Here is a 14618-nt window from a genome sequence, read left to right on the forward strand (position 1 = left end):
TCTCGGTAATGAGGCCAGCCACAGTCTGCCTTGACTTTTCGTCTCCGGAGCCCGAAGCCCGACCCAGAAAAGAATTGAATATCTGAAGAAATTACGTAAGTGACACGCGACAGAAATGAGGCTGATAGTTAAATTAGGTAACGTTATGTATTTGTCATGCTTCATTATCCCTCCGGGTGCGAATTTCTAACTAAACTGCATGAAGTCGTGTGGAGGCGATACCAAATGTGCTTATTTTCAATTCCACATATGTTCCCTGACGTCGGTCTAACTACATTTACACCTCAGTAAATGCGGCGCCGACCTCTTCCACACACTCTGGAGCTGTACCAGTATACGTGTGCATTGTAGCCCACAGGACGCATGTGACCACGACGCAGCAGTGCCAGGCCACAATGCTCAGCTGCGGAACTATCTATCGGGCATGGGTCACGAGGTGGGGAGAGGCACCCGCCAAGGTCCAGGGTTTCCTGGCTGAATAAGCGTCCTAGCTTTTCGCGATCGAGAAAACCCTTTCCGTTGGTTTGTGTTTGATAGGTTTAGTCTTGCTACAGTAATTACCTCATTTCTGTTGTTCTTCAGGAGAGACATGCAGGATTTGTATAGTCCAGCCGCTTTCTGCCATGGAGCCTGGTTTGTAAGTGGTATTCTGCTTTCATTCAGGAATCTTATGATGAGATATCGTATGGTGACAGCAATCTGGAATGTACGAAATGATAAACAAGTTCACGCGTAAGTTCTGTGCAACGGTATGATATTGTAAAATGAATCCTCAATAAGTTACAATACTACCACGGACAGTTGAGAGTTGGACAATAATCCTACATTTGCTAAGCTTGCTTGCTGCTTTCTTTACCGAAAAAGTACACCATGTGCCAAAGTCAGTGCATCTACCGTTGCAAAAAAGCAACAATACATTTGTTACAACGCATCCAACTGATTCATGCAGCCCCGACACGGTGGTATTGTGGCTGAAGAACTCGGCTGCTGACCCGCAGGTCGCGGGAGCGCATCCCGGCTGCGGCGGCTGCATTTCCGATGAAGGCGGCAATGTTGTAGGCACGTGTGCTCAGATTTGGGTGCACGTAAAGAATCCGAGGTGGTCGAAATTTCTGGAGCCCTCCATTACGGCGTCTCTCATAATCATATGACGATTTTAGAACAATAAACCGCACATATCAATCATCCATCACTGATTCACCCAAGCCAACTTGGAACGTTCTTTATTTCAAGTCAGCCCAAAGCCAGGCTAATTTGAGGGCACTGATATTGCGAGTGTTACGTATTGGCCCAGCCCCGTCTCTTGATTCTGGTGTTCAGGCGTTTTTTAGAAGACGAACACTACACATAAATAATCCGTTTATACGTCATGAATGTGAAAGGGTGATAATTCTAGCGAATCGTAGCACGCAATATAACTTTGAAGTTGACAGCTAAATTCCAAATATTCGCGACATGTCAAACGTAGAATTACTAGAGGAGGTGAATGTTTCATATGGGGAATACGCCACGTAGTCCTGCAAATACGTTTTGTAAAACGGAAAAGTTCTTGCTTACGCTCCAGTTCTCTGTACGTTCAAATTAAACAGATATTCTACACTGAATTTTCGGCGCCTCCATTGCAAAAAGCTTGTGATTGTTTTAGTGACGAAGCTCCTTATTTTCTAGGGCAATCCCTTCCTCCAGCGAACCCAGTAGCGTCTCTCTTATCATACAATAGATGGTGCTCTCCCATAAGGATGCATTGATGTACCAGCATTGATGTATGCAAATGATAAAGTGCAAATGACCGGCAACAAGGAAGATTTGCGGAGATTGATGGACACCTGCGGTAATGAGGGAGATAGGTTATATTTCAGATTCAGTAAGGAAAAATCAGCAGTTATGAATTTTAATGATAATGAAGGTAGTGAGCTTAGAATACAGGAGGTCACGCTAGAGAAAACAAATAAATACAAATATCTGGGCGTACGGATAAGCAATGGGGCCGAGTACCTAAGGGAACACGAAATATACGTGATGACTAAAGGTAACAGGAATGCAGCGGTGATGAAAAACCGGGCACTGTGAAAATACAGTAGGTATGATGTTCTGAGAGGAACATGGAAAGGGGTCATGGTTCCTGGTCTGACGTTCAGCAATGCGGTCTTGTGCATGAGATGAAAAGTTCAAGCAAGATTGCAAATTAAGCAACGTGGAAAAGGTAGGCTTGTCTTAAGAGCTTAGTGGAATACACTAAGTTAGTGTGTGCAAGGTGATATGAGATGGACATAATTTGAGGGCAGAGAAGCTAGTGGCCAGATAAAATTTTAGAAGCAATTGAGAGAAATGGGGGAGGAGCGTTGGGCTAGGAAGGTATTCGACTACTTGTACTTGAAGAATGTCAATACAAAATGAATGAAGCGAACCATAGAATTGACTGGTAAATACTTAAAAAACAGCAGGGGGCCGAACTAAAAAGAATTGTCAGTTAAGGCGAAAGTGAAGGAAGCTGAGACTGATATGTGGAGAAATGGCATGATTGAAAAGTCTGCACTGGAAATATATCGAACTTTTCAGCAGGAAGTTGTCAAGAAAAGGGTATATGATAAAACTCGGGCTGGTTCTCTACTGTTTGAGGCCAGGACGGGAGTATTGCGAACCAAGACATATTGGACCAAATACGAAGGGGGAGACACGGTATGCAGTGCGTGAGGAGAGGAAGAGGAAACTGCCGAACACTTGATAATTTTTTATAACAGGCTTCACCCATCATCCAAAACTATAGTTCAGGATGATGGCGCAGAAATTTTCAGAGCACTGGGGTTAAGGGACAAGGAGGGCAAAATAGACTTTAAGCGGGTAGAATTACTAAAAGGAGGTTATTTGATTGGTGCCTAAAGTTAAAGCATGCGTAAAAATGAAACCCTAACTGCAAAGAACGTGTCCTCAACCTCACTATTTTAAGAAAAAAAAAATAAATCTAGTTTTTGGTTCACTAAGAATAAAGCTTGGTGGCGTTAGCCACCGCCTGATCTAAAGGGTACAGCCATATCAATCCATCCAATCTATCCATTCATGCACACTGCAGTTGGGTGACGATATACTAGATGGCGCTGTACAAATTTCGTATCGTCATGGCCACTTCTCGCCTAGTTTTCTAGATGGCGCTGGCCTAGAGAAATGTGCGCAATATGGCGGTCAGTTAAATAAATACTAGATGGCGTTGGAGATGAAGCTGATCTGTGATTGGCTGCTACGTGGGGATTCACCGGCGCGCCCGTTATCTCTCAATCTTCTAGAGCGTCGCCGTACGTATAGACCACGAGCGCGGCTGCAGGCGGATCCCAATACGCTGCCCACTGAGGACGCTGCATCGAACCATGCGCATCGAGAAAGGGATCCCGATAGAGTGTGAGTAGAGCAAGGCGCTGGGAAACAAGCTTATAGAGATGTGGACTCCGGAATCGCGAGAGCGGGATGCAGCGAGGTTGTCGGAGTTTTGTCAGGCGAGGCTTTCGGAAAATTAACGGTATTAGCAAAATTCTATGGTTCTTCGCCCCACCTTACTATGATCCACTCTGGAGAGATGTTGAAACTTTTTTTCATCTCGTTCTCGTTAGAACAGACAATTCTAAAATACGTGCGTAAACGGTGTGGGGCTGGAATGAAGTTTCATATATATTGTATATATCGGTAGGATAAGTATTATATTGTCTATGTTTTCATTTTTCGTCCCGAATTGTCGCTATAAATGATGACGTCCCTTCCTAGCACGCGCACTTGTATACTCACTTATGCAAAAATATACCAAAAAACCGTAAACGTTAGGCACGGAAGATATAACTTTCTTTGAATCTGGAACGATACGAATCACCTTGCCCACGTTGCCACACGTACAAGCTACGTGCACTGCAGCTCTCTAAACAGAATAGCAACGTCAAACTACACAGCCCACGCTATTCCGCAGCAGAGCCAATTTAATTGGGCCAAGCAAACGTGACGTCCAGGCCCTCGCCACATGCTTGGTCTGCAATGCATCTCTCGGTCTCTTCGCAGCTTCACAGGGCTGCTGCTCAGTCAAACGAGTACACGCAGCTCGTATGTCAATTGTGAATTTCTTACGAACGCTACAGCTTCTAATTGTTTATAAGACGAAGTATGTGTGAAGCGAGTGCGTTTACCTTTTTCTCACTTTATTGCATTTAGGCAGACCTAGGAAGCATGGAGCCTTAACAATATTGTTACAAAGCATGCGCGCTTGAAACTCTTTTTCAAAACGTTCTTCTCAAGAAACGTTTAAAAGTCACTTTCAAATATATATTTTGATAAAAGTCACTGTAAAGGAGACTATTTGCTGCATTCCGAAACATTGAAAAGACTGAATTCCAGCGCAGGACAAGGGAAAGAAGAAGATCAGTGATAGAAGTCGAAATGCTGTTGATTAAATTTCACCTAGTGTCCTTGTTCTTTCCACATAAGAAATACATGAACCGAAAATGCTTCGTAGGAGGTGCCTTGCGGCCAACACATTATTATTAACGTTTTAAGAAGGCATCATGTCCCGGTTTCGTCACTTCTTTGAAAGTAAGAAATCCACAGAAAAGTAAGCGGTGTAGAAGTGAGCACACCCAGTCGGGCGATTGCGTGGGTGAGCTAAGCACTGCAGATGAAGCACGTATGTTATTCTGTCGGCATTAAAACAGCGTCACAATATCAATGTAATGTGCGGCATCGAGTGAAATGCGATGGTTGATAACTAATGGTGCTGCCTCTGCCCAATATTTCATATCTTCCCTCACCATATGCTCCAGCTCTCAATATCGCAATGAAATAATGAACGTGGCGTTTTGTGGGCTCACGTTATTTTGTGATATTCACCCCAGTATTGAAAGCTGTGGAAAGCGCTTTTTGAAAAATTCATATTTATAGACTTGTACAAACCTACAGCCTGTTCATTCATTTATTGGCACGCCAACGTTTAAATTATTATGAGGGCAAGTCAGTAATTACCTGGACTTTTTAGAACTTTTGTGATATTGCACAGATTGTCTTCTGTTCTCGCGAAATTCATGGATATAATGTTGTGGTAATGCTGTGCAAGTTTTAGCTTAATTCCTCTTCTTCTTTTCTCTTGATATATCCTAGCTGCTGCTATAGAAGTGTGCACCAAAGCGGTACAACGAGCAGTGAACAGTTTCCTCTCGACAGAGGGTGTGAGAGGATCAGACATTCGTTGCCGACCCTCGGGATATGTTACAAAATACACCGTCACGTAAAGGTGTGGTTTTGGGGATCGAGAACTACTGGCAAATTGCAACAAAGGCCAATGTTTCTTTTTGAATAAACTTTTTGTTTCCCCATGACAATGCACAACCAAACAAGACTTATCACATCATTTAAAAAGATCAACAATATTAGGTTTGAGTTATTAGAACGCCCTTCTTACAGCCGAGACTTAGCTCCATGTGTATTTTGTTTTCTTGAACCGCTCAAGATTTAGCGAGGTGGCCGATTTGCCACAGATTTAGACGTGGCTTCCCGAACCATCGAAAACCTTTAATTTAGAAAAAAAACGTAAATCGCTTGACTATTGGGCAAAGTGCATTGCGGAGAAGAAAATCAAGTAAAAATGATGTGCATAGTAGAACCCTACATTTACACTAATCAATTGTAAATGAAAAGTATAAAATACAAGATATTCTTGATTCCCACTTGTATACTTTTTATCAAGCTACGAAGGTTCAAAGAGCTTTTGCTTTCATTCTTTTCTGCAGCAGTGCTTCAAATGATGTTCTTGTGAGTGCTTTTGAGAGCATCAATGATGCCAGAGGTGGTAACCAAAGCTATTTTGCTTTCTTGTATCACTTGCCTTGCATTTAGCACATTGGCTATTGGATTCAAACGAAATATCGAAAGTCACCGTTTACATCATACTTGGGACAACTGGCTCACTCCTCTGTGGGTTCCGCAAACATAGCTGTAAAAATCTTGGCATGGGTCTTTCGTTTCGTCGAGCTTTGACTGCAGCCACTGTGCCGCGAACCGGCAAGTGTACGATGTGCACGTGTCTTCGTCTGAATTTCGCTGCGGTCGCAGGTGATCAGAAGGTCGTGCGGGTGGCAGAGGCTCAGCGGGTGGTGTAACCGCTGGTCCATGCTCAACAGGTGGTGGATGCGGCATTTTCGAGGAGAGAGACATCGGAATCACGAGCCCGTCCAAGCTGTCGGTCTTGTATTCCTGACCAGGCATAAAACATGAAGTTAGTTTTTGCAAGTCAATTCTTCATGCAGTTTCAAACGCCGCTCCGCAAAGACGATCCTACATAGGGTGGAACAGTCAAAATGATTTTTCACAATATTTGTACCTTATAAGAGCAAGCAAATAAATATATAGGTAAATAAAGATAAGGAGAAGAACTCGCATCGACTTGCTTCAATTCATTAGGGCTATCAGGCAGAAAAGAAACCCAGTGTTAGTTAAGTGTTTTTGGATATTGGCTCCTCACCATTTGGACGATTCCTAGTATGGACTGAGCGGCTTTATAATTTTCAGCAGTATAGGTTCGTAATGACATAGCATGTGTTATCAATGACAATGACAGACTAGGCCTGTAATGAAGGCGAACAAGTATGTTCACTGTCGATTAATGTTTTTTTAAACTGATTAGCGATCTGTTTGTTGCTTCGGTAATCGAGAACCAATTTAAGTAATCTGAGGCAATTCATAAACAAGTCATAAAAATGAACAGTCTAATATTTCACTTGAGTGTACACATGAGTGAGCAAAAAAGTACAATGTCAATCGCCACTGCACAAAAATACAAGCTCCCTCTCTCTCAGTCTACTGAAACCGTAATAAATAACTGACAACACACAATTTTCGATTCATCAGACAGCATTTGTAAAAAATTATTTTGAGGAAACGAAGCGTGCCAACTAGAAGAAACAACGACCTATGTGAGGCATTTTAATTTCAATTCTACAAAGATACTACTACGTAAAAAAGTAGCTAACGCTCTCATTTAACAATCAGTATAGCACAAAAGTGTAAACTATAATTACAGAGGTAGTCGAGTGCTTACTTGCGTTGTTTCAGCAACAGCGAGAAATCGCAAGATCTGGTTAGGAATGGCAAGCAGCTCGCAACTCACTGCCCACACCTCAAGCACAATTCACGCAAAAAATAGCACACACAAGACGACTGTGCACTAACAACTGTTACATTTCGAGAGCTAGGGCGCGCTCATTGATTGATTGATTGATTGATTTGTGAGGTTTAACGTACCAAAACCACCATATGATTATGAGGGACGCCGTAGTGGAGAACTCCGGAAATTTTGACCTCCTGGGGTTCTTTAACGTGCACCCAAATCTGACTACACGGGCCTACAACATTTCCGCTTCCATTGGAAATGCAGCCGCCACAGCCAGGGTTTGATCCTGCGAGGCGCGCTGTTCAAACAGAAAAAAAGACGCACGAAACGAGCTGAGCGCACACGTTACACAAGGCAAGCGCGAAGAACTGCTACAATTCTTCCTGCGTCAAGTGTTAGCAGCGAGGTCTTTTATAGGCGCAGCCGTGGCAGTTTGCGAAGTAACCTTTTTGCTCAACCGAATACAAGTCTGATAAGCGCAAGCGCAGGAGAGACCATGCTTGGTGGAGACAATGACGTTGAGAGTGCACCCAACCCACTGATATCTCGCCACTAATAACAGAAACGCGCTCATGTTCTGAAGCTCTGAGCACTGCTAAATGATTTATGATGAATATTGCTGCATGCATGTTGACCTTTTGTGGGACGATGCACGTGTGTGCCGGACGAAGAGGATGATGAGTGGTCGTCACTCGGTGTCTGGTGAACTAGTCACACCGCTGTTGCTGGTTAGAAATATATTACATCCACAGCCTCGTCGCTACGTCGTTTCAACTATTCCGTAACATATTTGGTGGAGGTGAAACATTCCCCGTTTTCACCACGAAGCTTCGCAGTGGCTGCACTGTCCAGCCTCCGGCTATGGCTTCCAATGATAACAACCCGTCACCACATTCAGTTGGAGCACCAGCTACTACGTACCTTGCGATGTCCCACCCCCGTAATCCCGGTACGTTCTCCGCCCAGCCTGGCCTTGACGTCGACTACTGGCTCCACATGTACGAGCGCATTAGCCTGTCTCCACGATGGGACCCTACCAGGATGCTCGCCAACGTAAACATTTACTTGGATGGCATCCCGCGTGTATGATTCGACGCTCATGAGACCGAGCTCACCAGCTGGGACATCTTCGAGGAACGATTACGCGACATCTTTGGGGACCCGTCCGGTCGACAAATGGCCGCACGACAAGAACTTGCCATCCGTGTACAGTCATCAACCGAGTCGCATGTCTCGTACATACAGGACATGCTCGCGTTGTGCCGCAAAGTGGACGAGCAAAAGACCGAGAGCAACAAGGTGGGCCACCTACTCAAGGACTTCGCGGACGACGCGTTCAGCTTGCTCGTGTACAACAACGTCACTACCGTTGATCTCATAATTTAGGAATGCCGCCAATTTGAAATGGCCAAAAACCACCGAGTTCTGCCTCAATTTTCGCGGCTCCCAAACACGGCTGTCTTGTCAACCTGTACTGATCTCGGTTCCACACAACCCTTGTACGAGAATGTTACACGCATCGTTTGGCGCGAGCTTGAGGTGGCCCGTTCGGCGCCGTTTCATCCACTTCCACTCGACGAGGGCACCGTGCAAACACCTCCGGTGGTGTCAGTCATTCGGGCAGTCGTGTGGCAAGAAATTGCTAACATTGGTTTTCCTGTCGCCTGATCCGTTTCCCGACCGGACTACAGACCGATCCCAATGAATGCACCACGCCATGACCCATAGTTTCTGCCAAGCTCCCACAATCCGACGGAATGGAGAACAGCAGACGACAAGCCAATCTGCCACCGAGTTGGCCATGACTCTCGCTACTGCCGCAGCACTTCGACGCCACCCCGTTGTAGCCAATTTTCTTCTTCTCCTTGGCCATACGCGGACCCCTGTCGGTATTCGCCCAGCCATGAGTACCCTGCTTCTGACGCACCTAAAAGCCGCTCTACCACTCGTTCACTGCTACCGCAACGCCGCCGTTCTCCGTCGCCTTAACCCCCCCGCTATCCATCACTGACTAACTATGGATGTTTCCAGACGGAAAACTAGGGTTTGCAGCTCCTGGAGGTAGTGCTGCATCATAGGCGACTGACCCAAATCCTCTGTTTACGCTCCCTACTAATAAGAACTTGCTCAAAGTGCATGTGGACGGTCTCTCTTTGACGGCTTTAGTTGACACTGGAGCTCAGTTGTCTATAATGAGTGCTCGTCCCTGTCGCAGCCTCAAAAAAAGTACTAACGCTTGCCGCAACATAAGCCATCCGTGTCGCCAATGGTGGAACTGTGACCGTCATTGGCATGTGTACCGCTCATATTTGCCCTGCCGGCCGCCATGTTCCTGCTTTATTCACCGAGCTCGAAAATTGCCCTCGTGACCTCATCTTCGGGATGGACTTCTTATCGACGCATTCTGCCCTGATCGACCGTTCTGGTGGCACACTGTTTAGAACTTCCTCTTATTCCAGATTCTCGCCCCGAGCTGCCGAAAAGCTTCTGTACCGCAGACTTCAGTCAGATACCGCCAAAAGCCCTCAAATTCTTTGATTTGGCAACAGAATCAGCCGTTGTTGATGGTGATTATGTCGTCACGCCTATTCCTGATGTTCTCCTGGCATGCAACATCACTCTGCCACATTCCGTCGTAATCATGACCTCTAACCAAACATGTCTGCCAGTTATCAATTTTGGTTTCACGCAGCAAGTACTACCACTCAGAATTTCAGTCGCCACGCTTCGACCCTGAATAGACGACAATGTCACTGCTTTTGCGGCAGACGCATGCTGTGGTCTTCCATGTTGCCCGCAGGATGCCACATTCCTCAATGCGGCCTTGCGCCCAATGATCGACCCGAAACTCAAACCTGAGCAGTCTGACGCCCGATACCGCCTTTAGGCTTCGTACCGTGACATATTTGACATTAACAGCAGTCCACTCGGTCAGACTTCCCTCCTGAAGCACTGCATTAATAATGCTGATTCTCCTCCTATTTACTGCACACCATACCGGGTGTCTGCCGCAGAGAGCAAGGTAATTCAAGAAGTCACCAAGATCCCAGCCAAAGGAGTTATTGAACACTCCTCGAGCCCTTGGGCACCTCCTGTTGCGCTCGTTAAAAAAAAGATGACACGTGGCGGTTCAGCGTTGATTACCGCCTTCTTAATCGAATCAAGAAAAAGGACGTTTGTCCTTTGCCCCGAATTGACGACGCCCTCGATTGTCATCACGGCACGCGATAGTTTTCTTCAATTGACCTACGTTCTGGCTATTGGCAGATTGTGGTGGACGAGAAAGACCAAGAAAAGACTGCGTTTGTAACTCCCGACGGCCTATACCAATTCAAGGTGATGCAGTTTGGGCTATGCAACGCCCCAGCTACGTTTGAGCGTATGATGGACTCGCTATTACAAGGTTCAAGTGGTCATCATGTCTGTGCTACTTGGATGATGTCCTTGTATATTCGTTACATTTGAGACGCACCTCCAGCGTTTGTCAGCGGTTCTCGACATGTTCCGCACTGCTGGCCTTCAACTAAACTCGTTGAAATGTACCTTCGGCGGCCAGCAGATTATGGTGTTGGGCCACTTTGTCGACACATCAGGTGTGCAGCCTGACCGTGAGAAAGTTCGTGCCGTCACAATCTTTCCTGTGTTCTAGTCTGTCAAGGATGTTCAGAGATTGGTGGGACTTTTTTCTTATTTTAAAAGGTTCGGAAAGAATTTTGCAGCGATCGCTCGACCACTCACCGACCTTTTGAAAAAAGACGTGAAGTTTACGTGGGGTTCCGCTCAAGCTGCTGCTTTTTCTCACCTCATCACCCCCCTCGCGGCTCCACCTATATTGGCACACTTTGACCGTTCACTCCGACAGAAGTTGGAACCGATGCGAGTGTTCATGGGATTGGAGCGATTTTAGCCAACGCCAGCATGGACACGACCGAGTTATCGCCTACGCTAGCCGCCTTCTCACAGCTGCCGAGCGCAACTAATAAATAACAGAGCGTGGATGCCTTGCTCTTGTTTGGGCATTCACGAAGTTCCGCCCATATTTTGTATAGTGCGAATTTCTCTGTAATGACGAACAACCATGCGCTACGTTGGCTTTCGTCACTGAAGGATCCTACTGGCCGGCTTGGCCACTGGGCTCTGCGACTGCAAGAATATACCTATACAGTCACGTACAAGTCGGGACGCCTACATCAGGAGGCAGACTGTCTCTCCCACCACTCGGTCGATGAATTGAGCACCATCCCTCACACGGACACCGATGCTTGCGTCTTCTCCGTTTCGCAACTCACCCGCATCGGTGACGAGCAACGCCGTGATTCATTCTTGCGTGCTATAATAGAACATCTCGAATCACCATTTTCGACAGGTCCCATCACTCATACGTCCCCCACGATGGTGTCCTACCCAGACGGACCAGCCCAGCTGCTCGTCATTTCAAAACACCTCCACTCAGCAGTTTTCCACGAACTCCATGAGCTTGCAACTGCCAGTCACCTCGGTGTGTCACGCACTTATGACCGGATTTATCGGTGCTTGTTTTGGCCAGAGCATTCACGTTCAGTCAGAAGATATGTCACGGCTTGTGATAAATGTCACCACCTCAAAACACCAGCGATGCTTCCCGCTGGGCACATTTAATCACTTGACATTTCGTCAGGACCTTTCTTCTACTCGGCCCTTTTCTCTTGTCTTCTTCTGGCAACAGGTGTATAGCAGTGGCCACAGACTACGCCACGCGCTCCGCCATCACACGAGCACTTCCAAGAAGCTGCGCCACAGATGCCTCCGACTTCCTCCTCAAGGACGTGATCTTGCAACATGGAGCTCCACACGAGCTGCTTACAGACAGTGGCCGCACTTTTCTATCAAAAGTCACAGCCGATATCCTTCAGTCATGTGAAACGAGGCACAAGCTCACTACGTCGTACCACACGCAGACAAATAGACTCACGGAGCGTCTGAATCGAACACTTACAGGCATGCTTGCGAAATACGTTTCTCCAACCACTGTGAATGAGACCTTGCTAAGCCATACGTCACATTTGCATATAACTCTTCTCGGCAAGACGCTGCCACTTACTCCCCATTTTTTCTGTTGTTCAGCCGAGAACCTACATTACGCCTAGATACAGACATTCTGTCCACCGCGACACCGACCAGCGAATACGCCCTTGACGCTATCACTCGGGCTGCCCATGAACGCGAAATTGCCCGCACTCGCCTTCTGGCCTCTCAAGATAACCAGCGGCGTTTGTACAATTAACGGCACCGCGAAGTGCACTTCTTACCTGGTTTATTGGTACTGTTGTGGTCCCCGACCCGTCAAGTCGGCCTATCGGAAATCTTCTTTCGCGCTACAAAGGTCCATATTGAGTCCTTCGTGAGGTTACTCCTATGACATACGAAATTCGCTCTGCTGCCCCATCGCCTTCAACTGCCCCACAAACCACCGATATTGTACATGTCGCACGCTTGAAGCCTTACGACTCTCCCGCTGACGTTGACATCTACATGCACCGAGACGGCGCTTCTGCCACCGGGGATTGTGCTACATGCATGTTGAGATTTTGTGGGATGATGCGCGTAGACGCCGGACGAACAGAACGAAGTGTGATCTTCGCTTGGTGTCTGCAAAACTCAGTATGGACTGCACTATCTACAGCAAACAATTTGACGTTATTGAGTATGATTAGCAGTTTATTTTAGCAAACCTGAAAAAATTTCACTTGCTATGGATACCTGGCCACTGCGGGATTTATCCAAATGAGATGGCTGACTCGTTAGCTAAAGCATCTTTAAACGGACCACTCTTACCTATTTTACCCGATTTCGCCTACGTAATAGCACTCAGATATAGAAATGCTTGTTTGCACAAAGAAATAGAAAAATTATCATTAGATAAAGGCAGAGACTTCGTACATCTAAGGTATTGCTGGAACAAACAGTGGTGTGTATCTCAGCAGTTAGAAATTACAATCACCAGATTACGATGCTGAATTCCGCATCTGAATTACTACCTACCTAAAGCTGGACTAACAGCATCTCCGTTGTGTCTCTTTTGCAAGGAATCAGAATCAATAGATCATTTCTTTTTATCCTGTCAATGATATGCTTATCAAAGGAAAAGAGACCTGGTCGAATCAATTGAGAAGCTAGGTTTAAAATTAAACGTAGAACTAATTTTATCCTTCGGAGGGATTACATTAGGTCATAGCCACAGGGAGGTTTTCTCTGCTGTGTGCGAGTACATAATGGCAACAAAAAGATTACCCTGTTAGCCTATTGTTATTATTCACGGCTATGAGACTACCTGAATGCCTGACTTAGCACACTTGATGATCCTGCCGCCCGGTTCTTGGCCAATGCCCCTTTGTGGGTGAGGGCCAGCAAAGCTGAAGGTTCATCATCATCATCATCATCACCGGTGAGTGATGCCGCTGGTGCTGGTTTGAAATATATTTCATCCACATCCTCGTCTATGCGGCGTCCCTTGTCTTCCGTAGCAAAATAAATGGCTTGACGTTATTACCAATATGAATGGCTTGGCGTTATTATAACAGATAACGTACTGTCTATGGCGTAGTGGTTAGCGCTGCGCATTGAGATTAGAGAGGGTGCTGGTTCGGGGCCGCGTGACAGATGTTCACATTGTGTTTTCCCCACTGGAATTTTTGAGTATATATTTTGTGAAGTCACTTCTGTGATTGAAGGACGTCAGCATAGCCGTTGTGAAGCGCAGCCTGAAGCACTTTTGTGTTAACAAGGCGAAAGCACCACATCAGCTTAAATAAACACTGTGAATGAAATGCATGAATTCGTACTGCCCATTCAACAGTACAGAAGTTTTGTAAAGTTCATAGAGAATTCAGCTTTAGGAGACTAAAACCTCATCTAAAATCATCTACGAGGTCAGAATGACTTTTGAAGATATGAAACCCAAAAAAGCAGTCAGAGCCGACGACGTAGCATTCAATATGATTCAAGATAGTAAGACTTTGATCTTGTATATTTAGAACGCTCCACTAAATGCGCTAGGGAGATTTGCAGATTCCAAGCACTTTGTCAATACAGCAGAAAAGGGACTTGAACTCCTTCAAAAATGTTATTCGTCAGCGGACTTTCTGTTGATGTCAAACATTCCTGGGTACATTTAATACGACAAGGCCGAACCTCCAATTTAACAACTGAGATTGCGCTATGGCTTCGTAAAGTGGTAAGCTTATGGCGTTTCTTCCATTATTATGGTAATTCATAAATCTGCTGAATACAATACCTACTCTGTATAGCTTTCATGCACTATAACTAAACATTCGAATCGGTTGAGGCGTTTGCAGTACTGCGAGTCTTGCGTCAGCATGGGCACATGAAACATATCGGAAGGTATTACTTATCGATTACAGCATGTCATTTCTACTACCGTTGTGTTAAAGAAATTACGGCAAATTTCGATGAAAGAAAGCCGCCTTCACCAGAAAAAGTTTCT

General features: G+C 45.8%; 1 protein-coding gene across 5 annotated transcripts in view; it reads right to left on the reverse strand.

Moving 5' to 3' along the window:
- LOC142803886 (neprilysin-1-like) overlaps positions 1 to 14618 on the reverse strand; it is a 62331-nt gene that overhangs the window by 35708 nt on the left and 12005 nt on the right. For 3 of the 5 annotated variants that reach the window (XM_075890155.1, XM_075890156.1, XM_075890154.1), the window contains exons 3-4: positions 5917 to 6219; positions 562 to 699 (exon numbers count right to left, since the gene is read on the reverse strand). The exons of 1 other annotated variant lie outside the window; for it this stretch is intronic. In XM_075890155.1, the coding sequence (XP_075746270.1) occupies positions 562 to 699; positions 5917 to 6219 (441 nt within the window). The remainder of the gene's footprint in view (positions 1 to 561; positions 700 to 5916; positions 6220 to 14618) is intronic. One more of the 5 variants, XM_075890157.1, reaches the window with a different exon arrangement.

This window comes from Rhipicephalus microplus, chromosome 3, assembly GCF_043290135.1.
Source record: "Rhipicephalus microplus isolate Deutch F79 chromosome 3, USDA_Rmic, whole genome shotgun sequence".
Classification (NCBI taxonomy): domain Eukaryota; kingdom Metazoa; phylum Arthropoda; class Arachnida; order Ixodida; family Ixodidae; genus Rhipicephalus; species Rhipicephalus microplus.